This window comes from Ostrea edulis, chromosome 7 (genome assembly GCF_947568905.1).
Source record: "Ostrea edulis chromosome 7, xbOstEdul1.1, whole genome shotgun sequence".
Lineage (NCBI taxonomy): Eukaryota > Metazoa > Mollusca > Bivalvia > Ostreida > Ostreidae > Ostrea > Ostrea edulis.
The window spans coordinates 16,964,803-16,982,422 of record NC_079170.1 but is presented as its reverse complement, the minus strand read 5'-3'; the positions used below and the strand labels follow the sequence as shown (position 1 = coordinate 16,982,422).

Sequence of the window (17,620 nt, the reverse complement as noted above, 5' to 3'; positions counted from 1 at the left end):
TAATTAAAGGCAAATCTAATCTAGATAATGAAATTTATATCAAGAACGATAATTCCAAAAACAAAGAAGGATAACTCTAAAAAACAATTGGCAAATGCGTAATAAATGAAATATACATAAACGTCTGCTAAAAAAAATAATCGTTTGCTCGATGGAATCGAATGATCTACACGGAGATTTTAAAGTAGAGCTGAATATGGAAGAAAACGTGAAAAATTCAGATTTTCTACAAAGTATTGACGACGAATTCTTTAACCCTTTTTCTACCGGCGCATTTTAGAGGTTTTTAAAGACTAAATGACAATATTTTTACATCGAATAAAATCTGCATGTATCACATTTGGGATAGGCATATGACATATAATTTTGTTAGGAATTGGACAGGGAATAATTTCTTATAAATTTTGTCAAGGTACCCCATGACCTCAAAGAGGTCTACGGGGTCAAAGGTCATATAAGTGCACATTTTTGCAATTTTTTCTCTCTGACCCCTCTCACTGGATTAGAGTCAAGAATAGGAAATTCTAAATGTATGAGCTGATGTGCCTTTGAAAATACTACAGAAGCATCACAATCAAACAAATCAATTTTATTGACAAACAAATATGTTTGGTTGCTAAGTAACAACACTCATAGTACAATTTTAACCATAATTTGCCTTTCTACATACATTCGACACAATTTAAACATAATTACATTGAATGATGGTTAGTAAATGTCACATTATCTTAAAAATATAATCTTTAAATAAATCTTAATCATTTTAAAAGCTTTTTAACAAAAATATGATGAAAAGAATTAAGGTCAAAGGTCATAAAATGGAAACTTTGTACTTTATATACATTGTACATATCCATCATTTTCTAATAGTATGACGTTTTGCCATTATGTTCCACTAAATAGAATAAATATTGCAATATTAAAACAAAGATCTTTATTGTTAATCTAAAATAATTTAATTTTTTGCATTCAAATATATTTGGTTGCTAAGCAACAGCACCTTATCAAATGTTATCAAAAAGTACTACCCATTTTTCCTCTGCAAGTTCAACGTATATGAATGTTCAAGTACTTACTTTCAATCACTATCAATTTAAAAGTACTTGCATCGTGTTTAACAAAAATGTTTTTATATTCAACCTCTTAAAACTTATTTCTAGACATCATTCTTGATACACTGTACTTGGTTGTTCCGATAGCGGCATGCATTGACCAATATCTGTCTATCGACTGGAACTTCACAGCAAACATGCATAAGATAATGCACAAAAATCTGGAAAAAAAAGAATTTCTTAATACTTAGCCCTAAATACTAATGTATTGTCAGAGCTTTTGAATGCTCAATTGGCTCTGTAAATGTTTTCAATAGTCAAGGCCCTCTGAAAATTACTAGTATGCATTTCATTACTTATGAAATTTTATCAGAGGTAATTGTAGTACACATCTAATAAATGTGTTAGACGCACAGAAAGATTAATTTTGGTAAAGATAATCTTTTTATTATGCATTTTATTATTCGTTTTAAACTGGAAATCACTGTCACAATATCGGTACTTTAAAACTAGTAATACCTGTATAATTCCTCTTCAGTGAGAGAATGCAAATTTCCTTCGGAAGCATAATGACAATCCTTCCCTCGAGATATGACCATCTCAGCATAATGGTTGGTGGTAATACAGATGGAGAAAACCAAATCTTCTGTCAAAAACAGCTTCATAAAATCTGCAGTTCTCTGAATAATTGGGTCCCATATCTGAAAGGAAATTGCAAATAAAATCAGTATTGGCCACCTTACGTTATTTTTCAGCATTTAGAAAACTTGTCATACCTTGTAATTAGAAACAGAATAATGATTTTCCGGGTTTTTTGTCTCTTTTTGTATGTATGTGATACCTAGTAATGCAGTAAAAACGCATTTCAGTGTATCATGACGCCATGATTCCATTTGTAAATGTATTATCTGGATTTATTTATTATTATTTATTGTTAACCAAATGTATACAGATTTAACCCTATATTCAACCTCAAAGAGTCATACCAACTGAATGTCAGGTTGACACTCTCAATGAAATGCCATAGTTCTTGGATCAGGTGTCTCTGTGTCCTTCACATCAGCATTCTTCCATCGCATGTCTGGATTTGCCAGCAGACTGTCACTAGCGGACGATACCTGGGAACTTCCCACTAAATATTGGGATGTCAATACCCTTTTTAAAGATGAAAAGAAATTGCAATTAATAATTGTTGGTTTATGTTTTAAAGCAAAATATAAGTTGCATGGTAGCAGGGGACAGTTTCGCACTTAAGTACAGCTCAAATTTATTGAAAGATAGAGATGTCCTGTATTTGAAGTGACATTTGGTAGGGGATTGCGTACGTACATGTGTTAGAAATGAATGGAATATTTTATTTTTCATTGCGAGTGTAGCAGAGTGCGTAATGAAAAAAAAAAGATATGCATGATGTAGGTGTCAGCATTATGCCTAGCATATACATTGGGGGTGGGTGGGGGGGATACTGAAGAAATTCAGGTTAAAACCTACAGGGTCCAGCGAAAATACTGCAACTCTGAGGGAAAGTATGTGACCCCAGATACAAAAGTAGAATTGAATTGGTCCTTCATGGTACACAGTGTCTAAATCCCCTTGCATGGTACTCTGATGGGGTGTGGATTTAGTCGAAATTAGAGAAAATCTAGGCAAGATCATAGATCATAGCATACCAGTACCAGCATGTATGGAATACATGTAATTTATGGTCATAAGCTACTCAGTGTATATAAAATACATGAATTTGGATAAAAGAGAAATCTATATGATTTTTCATTAGCCTGTCATAATCAGACGTTGATTGATGTTACGTACATGTACCCCCCCCCCCCCCCCCATTTCGGCCCAAACACACATTTCGTTTATATTTCTGTTACAATATGAAGAAAATAATTCGAATTATGATAATAAATTTTATCATTACAATGACGTAATATGTGTTTTCCTAGCAGATTGTGTTTTCTTTTCATAGCAAGATAATTTTTAATAAACATGGAAAAATCCTGGAAAATAGCCCTCTAACCAGCGGCCATGAATGCCCAGTCTGATTAAAACCACCCCATCCCCCTTCTCATTGTACACTAGATCCACCTCCTTCTTACACTCGAGCGTCAGGTAGGGAAAGAATTCTGGAAAAGGGGTGGTGTTAATCAGACGGATTAATGCCGGACCAGGACAGATTAAATGATGTCAGCTCTTAATGAACAATTAGATGTTATTCACTTGGTTTAGATATCATAAAATATAAATATTTTCTTTCATGAAACGACAAATTATGGCATCAAATCGCGTTGATTAATCGTGATTCTTTCATAACATAACTGCATTTTTTCCCTAGTCGGCCTATGTGGCTACATCAACTTACATGTACATGTTTATACTGAATGCATGATCGTTTGGGTCATCCTGCAACAGGAGATCCATGGCATCTTCTGACATCAGGTCGTTTTAAAGATGTAGAAGCTGTGTTGTTTTCGTTGAAACGGAAACACGTGTGTTCCCCGTGCACACTTTCAGAAAACCCCGCGGGGCCCGCGATCCCGATCACGGAAAAATAAAAGCATAGGCCTATAGGCTAGATGCGAATTTCTTTTTAGTTTTATTTGTTTGGCAGGGGGAAATTATTACTATTCCGAACAAATATAACGTTCATATCTGAATTTGAAGTATTTCATCTATCTTTCTTTTTTTTTTTTATTTACTCTGCCGATGTAACATTCTCAATAGGTGTTTTATAAAGTTACATGTAGGTTGTGTAACTGTTATATACCAATATTGGTTTTATGCTTTTTTCTTTTTTTTTAAGCAGAGAATACCTGGCTGATTATTTCATACTTATGTGTATATTGTTTTAGTGTATCAAAATGTACTGAATTTACTAAAAGAGGACAATACAAATTCTATAGTTTTCGTGCGACGCGCGTCGATCGCTTTTAGACGTTTTGTCGCTAATTTTAAAGAAAACCGCGCAGCATGTCCCAATTTCATTTTATCGTAATATACAAACTACCGAGAATTATAACACGAATAAGGGCCCATCAAAAAGGAAATTTCATCTACTTTTACAGACTTTATTTACTTTTCCCTATTTCCATATATAAATATAGGTAAAACGCCGATATGTTTAAACATTGAGAAATAAAATCGTAAGAAAACGTACATGTGCAAAAAATTGCTATTTTATTATAACTTTGCAAGGCATTAAAAATAATTTTTATATCTTCTGAAAGCAGGGAATATATGCTTTTCAAAAATATAAAAAATATTGAATTCATAAGGAAAATAAAAAAAATCATATCGAGGGGGAAAATGACCTTGCGAAAAAGCGTTGCGTCATATTTAGACGAAGCCATCCTTCACTTTAAATGCTTTTTTTAATCTAATGGCTTTACTTACTTTATTGATTTTTACATAGTCAAAAAATAGAGAAAATTTCCAAAAATATGATATATAGATCATATATCTTATGACCGTAGTTTCAAAGATTTAGAGACACTCCTTTTGCGTTGCCCTGTTTTTACGCGCCACCGGTCAAATTGAAGAGATGATTGACCCCTTTTCCGCAACCAACGATGCAGGGCACCTATTCACAAAATATCTTACAACTAAGATCAAAATTTACAAACACTGTAATTTCCTTATTTTTCATTTCTTGTAGACTTTCTTAATTAATATGTAAAGTACATCCATGGTTTATAAAAGTTGAATACATACTTATGACCTTGTGATCGGTATTTGATTATCAAACAGAATTCTTTTTTCCATCTTAGTCGTAAGATATTTTGTGAATAAGGGCCCTGGTGCGTCCGAAAATTCCAAAAAATTAATTGCTAAAATGAAAAGAACACTTGATGAGTCAAATTCTGGGAACACTTCGATAAAAAGGTTCAAAACAGCTACCGAGGAGGATATTAAAATGTTTCGGGACAGCCGGCAAACAGATTCAACAAAACGTAACACAAAATGGGCTGTTAAAATCATACAAGGTACGTAATTTATTATTTTTTTAATTTGTAAATACAATGATCCCTTTAGCTTGAACATTGTTAAAATTTATATTTTGTGTATTTTGAATAATCAAATATATCATATCGATTTTAAAGAAACTTTTCTTAAAATATTTTTAAAAATGTAGCTAAGTGGAAGTGTAAGGGGGGAGGGGGTCTTAACAAAATAGAAATTTGAAAATCCAGAAAATTAAAAAAAAAAATGCTCAGTTAAATAATTTTTTTAAAAATTAAAAAAAAAAATGAATTTTATTTATTTTATTTTATTTTAGAATGGAGTTCAGAAACGTTTGGTGTTGAAATTGATTTTTTCACAATTGATGCTGCCGACCTCAACTCCAAATTATCCAAATTTTATGCTGAAGCTCGTCCAAAAATTGCAAGTATAACAACAGAAAATACTGAATATCACAAGAATACCATGAAAAACATTCGAGCAGCGATTAACAGACATCTTGCAGATTTGGAGAGAGACATGAACATTGTAAAAGATAAAGAATTTAAAAGTGCAAACGACACTTTAGATGGCAAACTGAAACATAATGTGAAATGTGCAATTTCTAAACCAACGAAACATAAGGATGTCATTACCCCTGAAGATCTGATCAAAATCAGCGAGTATCTATACTCTGCCGAAAATCCAATAATCCTGCGGTATCGCGTTTGGTACGATGTAGCAATGCACTTTGTTACCCGCGGCCTCGAGTTTCACGAACAGCTGAAACCAAATTCATTTGAATTTCTTAAAGATGAACATGAACGCGAATATGCTGTCATGTCCCATGAAACCAAACAAAAAACAATTCAAGGAGGGTTAACAAACGAAGAAGCAAATCATGATAAGAGAATGTACAGTATGCCACTAACACCGAAAAATGTCCAGTCGCATCATTAAAACTTCTCATTAGCAAAGCAGACCCGAACGCAAATGCTTTGTTCAATCACTGCACAAAAGAAGCGATTAAAAATCTCAACGAGGATATCTGGTATTCAGAAAAAACAGTGAAAAAATACCAGTTTTCAAAATTTATGTGCGACATATCTAGGAATGCAAAATGTAAACAAAGGTACACGGCACACTGCCTAAGAGCTACAAGCATACAGACACTTGGCGACGCAGGGGTAGAACTCCGTCATATCATGTTCATCAGCGGGCATAGAAACGAAGGATCTATCCGTAGTTATGCCAGAAAATGCACAGGCAATCAAAAAATCGCAATCAGCCAAACATTGTCCAACTTGGCGTCAGCGAGTGATGGCGGTGCAGGGCCCAGCTGTGTTCCGGACGACCAGAGCACATACCTGCTTCAGCAATCAATGTACAAAGAACAAAATACAAAATTATCATCCAAATCATTTATCAACAATTCTGTTTTTCACAATTGTTCGATCAATGTTAATGTACATCCGGAGCTAGAGTAATCAACGTGTTGAAATCCTAAATAAAATCACTCCGCGTGTTAATTACATGTACTTGTTTGTTTCTTGTTGATTCTTGTTATTTACAATAAATTTAGCTTAAATATACATTATTTGTGTTTAAAATTGAATTATAAGCAATGACAGTATATATATTTTTTTTTTGCTCATCGAGAAATGAATCTAAAAACTGCATCGCAAACTTTTTTTATGAAAGTCTTCGGCTTTCATAAAGTTTGTGATGCGGTTTTTAGATTCATTTCTCGATGAACAAAAAAGAATTATACAGTCAATCCTATAATGGATTCTAAAACATTCTAAAGAACTTTTAGTAAACTTGAAATCGCAAAACTTTTCCCAAATCAATAACATCAAAACTAATGACTTTTCAACACACTATCATTCCTCATGATGAATCAAAGACTAGACTTTTTGACATTATAGACAGATGCTTCGTCAACAAACATGGAAAAGGAAATATTCATATCTAGTGACCAGTCATCCAAAAACTTACTTTGTTTAACACCACTCTGATTCCACGCACAAGTATTCTGAAGTTGAAATATAAAATACATGTATGCTAGAGTTCCTCATTCACAATATGTCCGTGGTCTTTGGTGATCAGGTCTTCCAACAGTCAGTTGGAATCCCCATGGGCACGAATTGTGCTCCTTTGTTAGCTGACCTGTTTCTATATTCATATGAAGCAGAATTTATTCAAAAACTTCGACGTGAGAAGAAAAAATTTCTTGCTGTGGCCTTCAATTCGACATTTCGATATGTCGATGACGTTTTGTCTACTAACAATAATAACTTTCATTGCTGACTTCAATCGAGACTGTTGAAACCCCTGTACCATCAACTTGTTTGTCAGTAGCTTACCTCGATTTAAAAACTGACTATACGCAGAACAAGCTCTTGCATATCGAATCAGTTGAGATATATAAACACCATATGCAGGTGATAATGGAATATTGCTACATAAATATGGGAAGTTGACGATGGAGAAGCTGAAATCATCCCGTTTGTCATACAGTTGAGTTGTCAGTTTGCCGTTTAAAATGTCTACTTTCAATAAAATATCTAAGTATGAAGCAAAAGTGGACGACTCTGTGGTGTCCTTTATTTCGAGCTCACAAGGATATATCAAATCGACATATGAATGAAAGCTATTATTGTTAATAGACAAAACGTCATCGATATATCTAAATGTCAAATTGAAGGCCACAGCGAGAGATTTTTTCTTCTCGCGTAGAAGTTTTTGAATAAATTCTGCTTCATATGAATATAGAAACAGGTCAACAAAGCTAACAAAGGAGCACAATTCGTGCCCATTGGAATTCCAACAGACTGTTGGAAGACCTGATCACAAAAGACCACGAATATATTGTTAATGAGGAACTCTAGCATATTTTTTATTTCAATACTTTTTTTTAAATTCCGCAGTCAAAATCAGTGTGTCAAGAACGGTTTAACAATCGGTATGAAACACGTCAGACAGCATTTGACCCAATGCGAGGTATGTAGAGATACAATGTATCAGTAACTAGATACAGCAGACTATATCAACTCTTCAATTCCAGGAGATAAAATATTGTGCCATGGAAATCTTCATTTGAGCGGAAAATTTAGTGCCTATTTTCATTTTGGGATGTTTATACCTAGACGGTAAGCAATACAAGATTAATAGTGATAAAGAGTTAGTTTGATAGTCAAATCACTCAATTATTTGAAACGAACAGCAGTGTCACCTAAGTGCACATTAATTGCTAGAACTGACCGAAGCTGAAAGTAAATTTCCAGACATGAATTATGAAGGACTGCACCGAGATTCGGTCCAAATATTCAGCCGAGCCGAATCTCAGCCAAGATAAGTTCCCGCATACTGACAATTACGGAAACTACGAGTATATCATAATTTACACACCGCGGATATCACTAACAGCTGTGGAATTGCACACAAGTTTTAAATCCACACTTGAAAATATTGAATTTATTACGGATTTAATTAGAAATGATATGCATTCAATTAACATAAATTCTAAGTGCCTGTACATATAAAAGCTATATGGTAATGTTAACATATTATGCAACCAGCAAAGCACAATTATATAGCGGTAACAATTATTGATTTTTAAAAAAACCACTCTATTCACTGTCGGAAAATGAATGTACGGGTACATATTCCAATTACCTTAGTGTGTCAAGGAACTTTCAAGTGAGCAAGTCAGACGCAGTACATGTAACTCGGCAAAAATAAGATTGAAATACACATTTTCAACATTAGTCAGACGTTTTAAAACAATTGTATAACTACATGTATACTGTGTGATATACGATGCTACGGAAAAATATTGAAATAACGCTCTGGATCAACACATCAGATTCAGAAACGCTGAAACCTTAAAGTGACCCGATTGTGTGATGTCGATGGATCCAATCGAGATTTAATAGTCATCTTCTTTCTAATAATTTGCATGTCAGCCATTTGGAAACAAGTTCGTAAACAATATATATTATATATTATATATAAAGCACTAAATAATCACAACTAGGTACTGGAAATGTTCGCCCCAGCCCGGGGTCGAACCAGCGACGTACGGCACCCACCGCCTAGCAAGATTGTCAAACCAGTGCGTAAGTCCACTCGGCCACAACGACTTCCCTTATTTATTTATATATATATATATATATATATATATATATATATATATATATATGCTTAAGAACTTAAACAAGTATAAAGACGCTTAACCTTAAGTATATACTTATAAGTTAAGACGTTTTATGCAACCTTGCTATGCAATATGCTATAGTAAAATTCATAGTTAATATATGCTTAAGGACGTAAGAATTTTTATACATATGACCCCTGATTACACCTTTCAGTAAGGCGTAGGCAGACTGAGGTGCATCTATTTTGGACATTGTTGTCGGTCAAGGGAGGTAAATCAGGTTTGAGCTGGTGAGGAAACTTTACATTTGTGTAATAGTTGTCTTTCTTTCTGTTTCCCCTTAAAATATTAGCTAGCTCTTTTTCTTTTGGAAAATAATGATAGTTAAAAGACATTTTCAATATACTATTATGATCATGTCTTTCCAGTTTTTTACAAACCCAATTTCCACTCTATACCTTTTGACTTTTCATTTATAGATTTATATAAAATGAAATCTTGCTAACTTTTTAAAAACAAAGGAATGGGTACTTAAACATAAGATGTGGTGTCAAATTTGTGGTTTGGTTACTATACAATAATACGATAGTGTTTCTCTAACACTGAAACAGTAATGAAACAGATTAAATATCTACAATTTAATTCCAATTTTAAAAGCCAGTCACATCCCATCACCCAAAGGGGATTGACCAATATTGATTTGGATATCAGAGGGGGTCCATCTCCCACAGTTGGTGAAAACAAAAATCAAGAGATGGGAGTAATTCACTTTCAGTTGTTACAGTGTAAATAATACATTCAAGGACTGCACAAGTGTTGTGTAAAACTATTTAATACAATACTCTAGGGCAATTAGGCATTTGGAATTTATGTTCTTACATGGAGTCTCTATATGTTAACTTACATGAGTGTCAGAATATGTACATGAAGGTTTTGAAATAATAATTTCTCTTTATTCAATTAATAGAATACATTTATTGTCATATATGGGTACTTTATACGTGCTGAAAATGATGTATTGTAATATAAAGCTTGTAACTATGTGTCATATATTATATTTACGGAAATGACTTACAAAGACAGTGCCTACTGTCCAATCCTATTATGAATTATCATAATAAAATACTGTTTAAATTTTGAATATATCATATTTGTTACTGCCTAACATTTATCACTGTACATGTCCTTTTATTAAGGGTTAGTATTTCTTTATCCCAGGGTTATGTAAGCAATGCTCAAGCAAATTGAGTAATTTTTTGGCAAGTTTGAGTGTATATACCAGTATTTAGTACATGTACTAGTAGGTAAGACCAATCTATATGCATATCCCGTATTACATATATTAACATAATTCTTATTTGACGCCCAACTGTGCCAACAGAGCAAATAAATCCGAATTAGCATTTACATAGAGTTGTATATGGTCCGACTGTTGCTTATTTATTTGCGCCACATTTTACCACATACTATAATATAAGGCTTTTTGGCATGAATCTGTTTTCAAATATTTTCTTGCGTTTGATATTCAGAATGTTGTAAAAATAATAATAATGAAAAACTCCCAAGATTTTTATTTTAGTCTGTCCAACTGTCTTTTTTGGCCTTATGTTGACAATGAAAGTCTTACTAAATATAGACCCAAAATGTTACCGTTTCAGAAAATGTTATCATTAAAATTAAATACATGATTCTCATTTATAGTGTGGATACAAACAAAGAAATGTTTTTATCATTATTATGTTTTTGACATGCTAAAACAAAGAAAAGGGAATAGGCCAAACAAAACAAAGAAACCGTCAATGGGTGTCTATAATGTTACTTTAGGAAGCAATGAAAAACCTGCACTCAGATGAACATTTAACAATATGGCTTCCTTTTTTAAAAAATCTCTTAAACAATTTCTGAGTTAAGAGGTATAATTTAGGACCAGTTGGGTTAATGGATACACATTAATCTTCATTCTACACCTTATTGGCATTATGCAATACATTTCATGTCTATGATGTTCTTATCATACCACACGTGTAAATCTTGCACAAACGTCAATCTCATGAAATAATTATCCTGTAAATGTCCTATTCAGCATGTTGAGGTAAATTTATTACTATTACCACTGTGGCGAATCACGTGACTTTGGCATGACCTATTACCCGGGAAAATGACAAAGAAAGTCAACATAAGGGAAAACTCAAACAAATAAGTTACTCCTTTATCAATAAAAAATTGTCACAGAACTTATATCATCATTTGAAGGATTTTCTCAGGAACAAATCTCTACTAAAATGGTAGTTCTACGTGCAATAGAAGCAGAGCGCATAGACAAAGTTCTTGCAGTCAAAAAGTTTCTGACCGCCAAAAAACTGTCAATGTTCCCTGCTTCTATGGAATGTAAATGGAGATAGTACCTAAAGGTGATTCTCCATGCAAAATATCAAAAGAATTGGTTGTATGTGCCTGTAGACTGATTTATTTGAGACAAGCACGTAAAGATAAAATCTATTACTAGTATTTGTAACCGATTGCACTGTCCAGTTTAACTCCAGAGTTATCACTAATGCAGACAATAATAATACAATAATGTGGATCAAAATGTCAGAACTGGGACCTAACATGAAATATCAGTAGTTCAACTAATCAATGACTTTCAATGAATGAACATTACAAGGCGACCGATCGAGTCAGCTAGTGACGGATTTAAATTGCTTGACAAAGGGGTATAAAAGTCTTGCACTCTAAAGGATTATTGTTCACAAGCTGTGAAAAGATCTCCCGAGATTTCCAAAAATATACATCAAATATAAATGCAAATTCGATTTGTACGACATAACCTTAGTAAATGTAAACATTTATGGCCAGATATGTGGAATTGATATAGCAAAGATATCATGAAGAATATCATTTTCTTCTTCACAAGATAGAACATAAGAGATACTAAACCGAATGAAGACTTCTCTGTTATTGATTATACCAATTCAAAGTTTACAAACAAGGAGTAATATTTTATGAAGTGTATACATACCCTACAGAAGGAAGATCGTGATAACAAATTTGTTCAGTGAAATACTTCCTTGTTGAGAATTTACGTCACGACATGGCAAGTCCCCACCACAACATTTAAAAGGCTTACTTGAAGTTATAAAAAATCAAAGTACTGAAAGTACTGAGAATCGCTAGTCTTGGCTTGTAACGATGCTGTATGGCCATACAAGTTATGATTGTACTATTAACATATCAAAACAAAATGTTCAATAATTTACTGCTATTGCTAAAGTACGGAATAAAATATTGGAAGTTTGGAACACTTTTCTAAACAATTATAAATGCATGCTATACTACAATGTAGTATTTAAGATGGGGATTTTCTTATGAAATATTTTTCATGAAATGGAAAAATGAAAATCTTTTGTAGTTATTCATATTATTGTTCGATTTAGTTCGATCCTTATTGTAAAAATGATTTATAACGTAATGGGGCTGTTAAATTAATGAAATGACCTAATTTTGCATAAAAGGTTTGCTGAAATAAATTACAAGCTCGTTTTGGTATGTAAAGAGTGCATCTTTTATCAAATGATCTCTAAGAAGGTGGTTTTTCCTCAACACAAGGTTACCACACAATACCACTCAGAAAAACATTAAAACCCATTGACCCAAAAGAATTGTAATTCCTCTAATGAAGGTGAAGAAAACGAACATGTTAGAAATATGTCTCATCATTTCATCTCGATCAAATGTAATTGTGTTTCTCGACTATCTCAAGAATGTTCTCATATAATTCGAAAACAATTCTAAATCATTTGATAAATTCTCACATATTTGCCTCATAGCATTCCAATGGTCCCAAATGATTCCGAAGGTATTTTCATTCGCCTGATGGAATCTCAAAAGTGTACCTCATTATCTCAATCAAATCTAAGTGTATAATCTCAATATATCTCGCATTCTAAAGAAATGATAATTTGAATTAATCCCACCTAGATTTTTACATACTGTATCTTGTATTTTTTAAAACTGTTTATGATTTTTAATCTGCTATTATCACACTTAATAAAACATGTAAAAGTATATTGCCTTTTCTCAAACAATTTCTTAATTATGCCTATAACTTGCATTATATAAATGTATCCAATCCATGGTGTCTTAGGTAAGGATTAAGCCCCTTTTCGCATCCACTGTACATTATGAATAACTCTATATGTTATATAATATTTGTATTATGTAACAATAACTACTTTATTTGTCCTAGAAACTCATTACATGTATTTGAGGTGTCCTGCCTCTAGTAGCGTAGCGCAGGGTAAACGATGCTCTTTTTTGTAGAATTAAAATACCCAGGCTATGTTGTTGTTGGGGTTTTTTTTTTGAGGGGGGGGTGGTATTTAAAACATTGAAATCAAATTTCTAAATTTAACAGTATCATCGCAGCCAATACGTTTCCCTGTTTCTAATTATACACAATAATGTACTATATAACTTTCTTTTTCTTTAATAATAATAGACACCTGCATATGATTTCATAATTACTGTGCTATAGATATGGCCAATCCAGGGGCCCCTGGCTCTCTAGGCGAGGATTAAAAGGGGTACTTGATAATAAAAGAAAGAAAATTAGGCTTAGATCTATATAATTTTGAATGCTTTTCAAATGATTCCAAAACAATATTGTGATTTTCTTTAATTTTCATCTAAAGCTTCATTCTTCTTTACTAGAACAAAGAAAAAATATCTAAATTTTATATTGTTCTGTAGGATGACTTCCCGCTTTCACTGAAATTTCTGCTGCCCTTGTCCATAATGCAATAATCATTTTGATTTTACAAAATGCCGATCACCCTCATAATATTAACTATTTATACAGTATTCTACGTTCCTTTCCGTTTTAGCAACACCCGTAGATTGTTTACAAACTTCCAAACCACGAGATCTCTTCCAACCCACGTGGATTTCATACCCTACGCTACACGTTTCAAAACATGTTATAAAACATTTGCTTGCTATTGCAGCACAAGAATATTCTAAGTACTTTAAAGAAATACATGATACTGCGTCGGTATTTTGAAAGAAGCGCAAAATATTTTGCATGTGAAGGATATTTTTAATCTCTACCCAGAGTCATTGTTCCTTCCACTATTTGTTCTGAATACTTTATAAATTTGCCGATAGGTGTCGTTGATTGGAAGATTTTTGACGACCCTCCTAATAATCGCTGGGCGCGCATGCGCGCCCAGCGATTAAGAATTATAGCATGTTTGTTACAAATCATTCTATGTTTATGGAGCGTCATACAGGGAAAAATCATAAACTGTTTTGGTGTTTAATTCTTTGTTTTGTATGGCATGTCAATCATTGCAATATTTGATTTTTTTCTATTTCGATTGTTTATTTTTCCATCTGTATTGTATGATTTTCCGCCAAACACATCGCCATTCAGGAAATTTTGTATTCATCTTGTGACAGTCGTGGAACTTTCAGCGTTAAATGTGCTTGTATTTCTTACATTTGTATTTTTGCGTCGAAATGAATGCGGTGGATGCTGGGTTCATCTGGAGTTGAAAAATACACCGGAAATACCTTTGTGTTAATTTTCATTGATGCTAAATATCCATTTACTTTAAAATTAGGATCAATAGCATTAAATATGTTACATTATATTTAAATGTTTAACACAAAAGCACTATTGTACATACACCAAGTTTGACCCACCCGGGAGTTAGAACATTTACCCCGGTGATCATAAAATTTACAATTTCGGTAGAAAGCTTCCTGTTCTAAATGAATATCATTTTCTTTAAATGTGAGTTTGTAGAGAAGATTTTTTAAAATTGACAATTTTTGGTAGTTTTTGTCCAACCTCAAAGTCTTCGGGGTGTGGGAGTCCTGAAATTTACAATTCATGTCCCCCTTGTTTCACAGATGTTTCATGCCAAATTTGAAAATTATTAGAATGGTAGTTATCATGAAGTAAAAATGTTCAGTGGTTAAAAAACATTTCATCACTATGACCAGTTTAGCCCCACCATGGTACCAAAACCCCTACCCCTGGGATCATGAAATCTACATTTTCTATAAAGGGCTACATGCTCCTTTTAAATATCCATTCAATGTCAATTTAATATCAATAACATTAAACAAAAGTTATCTAAATGTACTATATATTATTATGTATCATATTATTCAGGACTTCCGGTAAAGAAACATGGCGACATAGAATTTCTCAGGACATGTGAGGAAGCTCTACAATTGTAAGGTATTTAAGAATATTTTGAAATAATCGGTTCCTCCAATTGAATAGGAGAAACTAAGGAACATATAGTGAAATTTATAATTTGCAAGAACATGAAAGATAGTGATAAAACTGATCGTACCCTTGCAACAACAAACCAAAATGGCACGAAACCCAAACGGGATTGACCTCCCAACTCTAATAGAGGTTCAAGAAACAACGCATTGTCTAGGCCAAGCTCCCCGGCAATACTATCTCCTAACATATTTGGTGTTTTATAAACAGAAAAAGATTATGAAACTTGGATGTGTAAAAATTGTAATAAATCTTTTACTAACCCTGAAGCCACAATGCTCGAATGCCAGAGGTGCAGGCTACATTACTGCACTAAGTGCTTATATTAATCTGACGTGGAATATGACATATTAAACAAATCAGACTCAATGTGGTTTTGTGGTCCATGCAAAGGTATAGTCGAACACGATGCGAAAATGGTAAAGACATTAGTTAATGCGTGTGACATAGATACAAATGATTACAAAATTGGGAAATTATTCGGTTAGGCAAATTCAGCAAGGAAAAATATAGAGGGCCAATATTGATACAAAGTGAAAGTCCTGATTTCAAAATAGACATTTCAAGAAATGCACATAAACTAAAAGGAAATGAACAAGAATATGATGGTATATCATTGAGCCATGATATGACGAAAACAGAAAGAGAAGAGGAAAAAGGTTGTACATGGAGGCAAAACAATTAACAAAGAAATGTCGGAGAAAGGCAGTTTACAAGATTCTGGGTCCTCCGGGAGCTCGAAGAGTTGTAGAACTGACCAAATAAAGAACATTAGAAGGAGAAATTGTACAGATGTAAATAGAAATGTTAATAAGTTCCATGTTCTGAATAGTTTAACCTGTTTTTATACAAATGCCGCTCAGTTTCGCAACAAATTTAGTGAATTTCAGACTAGAATCACAAACTATAGTCCAGTGATCCTTGGAATTACCGAAACATGCATTATCAAATGAACCCGGCAGAGTTCAATTTGGACAATGTTGTTGATTATGATCTGTTTTCAGTAAACATTGACACAAATATCGATAGAGGTATGCTGTTATATATACAAAAAAACCTTACAAGCCAAAGAAGTATCTATGGAAACTGAGTACAACGAGAATATATTTGTCAAGATAAAAATTGGACAACACAGATAAAATCCTAATTGGCTTGTTATACAGATCACCGTCAGCACGATCAGAGAATCTAATAAAGACAATAAATCAGACTTACTAAAACTCATAGATAAGTCGACAAAGAAACAGTTCTTACACTTATTACTAAAGGGAGATATAAACTACCCAGATATAGACTGGAAAACATGCAATACTAAGAGTGACAACACCGAATGAGACGAATACACATTCCTACAATGTGTTCAAGACAATTTCTTAAACATGTATCAGCATGTAACAAATCCCACACGATGAAGGAAATCTACTTGATCTGGTATCAACTAATAACGAAAACATGATCAGTGACCTTGAATACCTAAGCCCATTAGAAAAGAGTTATCATTGTGTCATACATTTTAATTACAACTGTTATAATAAACTGAAAATTAACAATAGGACAAGAATGTGTTACGGCAAAGGAAGCTACTCTGACTTCAACAAGGAGATAACAAACACCGACTGGAATACAGTACTAAATCCAAATGACGACATAAACAGAAGCTGGGAAGCATTCTTAAAATGTCTAAACAAGATAGAGAAAAGGTACATTCCGAGTCGTAATCCAAGAATATCAATAAAGAAATGGACTGGATTTCCGATGAATAAAAAACATTAGAGAAAATAAAGAAAAAGAATGTATTGTGCAGGAAATATATTACAACAAAAGACCCTGAAGTTCCACTTGAATATAACAAAGTCAGAAATCCAGTTAAAACACAGACAAGGAAATTGAAAAGAAAACATGAAAAGAATTTAGTACATAAAGCCAAGAAAAATCCGAAGGCAATATAGAAATTCATAAAATCGAAATAAAAAACACGATCAGGGATAGGAGAACTCCTCACTGACTAAAACGATGAAAATTTTCCGAAAACTGATGACGACAAAGAAAAGGCTGAAATATTTGCTAAATTTTTCAATAGTGTATTTACACAAGAACCTGATGATACTATACCGGATTTATCTATGCATGACACTAAAATGACTATGGGAGTAATTACACTTGAGAGCGTTA

General features: G+C 33.1%; 2 protein-coding genes across 2 annotated transcripts in view; one reads left to right on the top strand and one right to left on the bottom strand.

Annotated features, from left to right (window-relative positions):
- The window catches only part of LOC125655766 (uncharacterized), a 75,285-nt gene extending 63,033 nt beyond the window's left edge, over nucleotides 1–12,252 (bottom strand). Inside the window, exon 1 of the mRNA XM_056143517.1 lies at nucleotides 12,170–12,252. The gene's annotated coding sequence lies outside the window, so the exon portion shown is untranslated. The remainder of the gene's footprint in view (nucleotides 1–12,169) is intronic.
- Nucleotides 4,885–5,951, top strand: LOC130048610 (uncharacterized). Its single transcript, XM_056145586.1, has 2 exons — nucleotides 4,885–5,035; nucleotides 5,329–5,951. Exons 1-2 carry the CDS (start codon nucleotides 4,885–4,887, stop codon nucleotides 5,949–5,951), a joined length of 774 nt encoding a protein of 257 aa, XP_056001561.1.
- Nucleotides 12,253–17,620: the final 5,368 nt, after the last annotated feature.

Bases quoted from the DNA above. Each gene is read 5' to 3' on its own strand.
- LOC130048610 (XM_056145586.1), top strand. From the start codon at position 4,885: ATGAAAAGAACACTTGATGAGTCAAATTCTGGGAACACTTCGATAAAA. The intron at 5,036-5,328 runs GTACGTAATTTA...ATTTTATTTTAG, and splicing joins GGCTGTTAAAATCATACAAG to AATGGAGTTCAGAAACGTTT.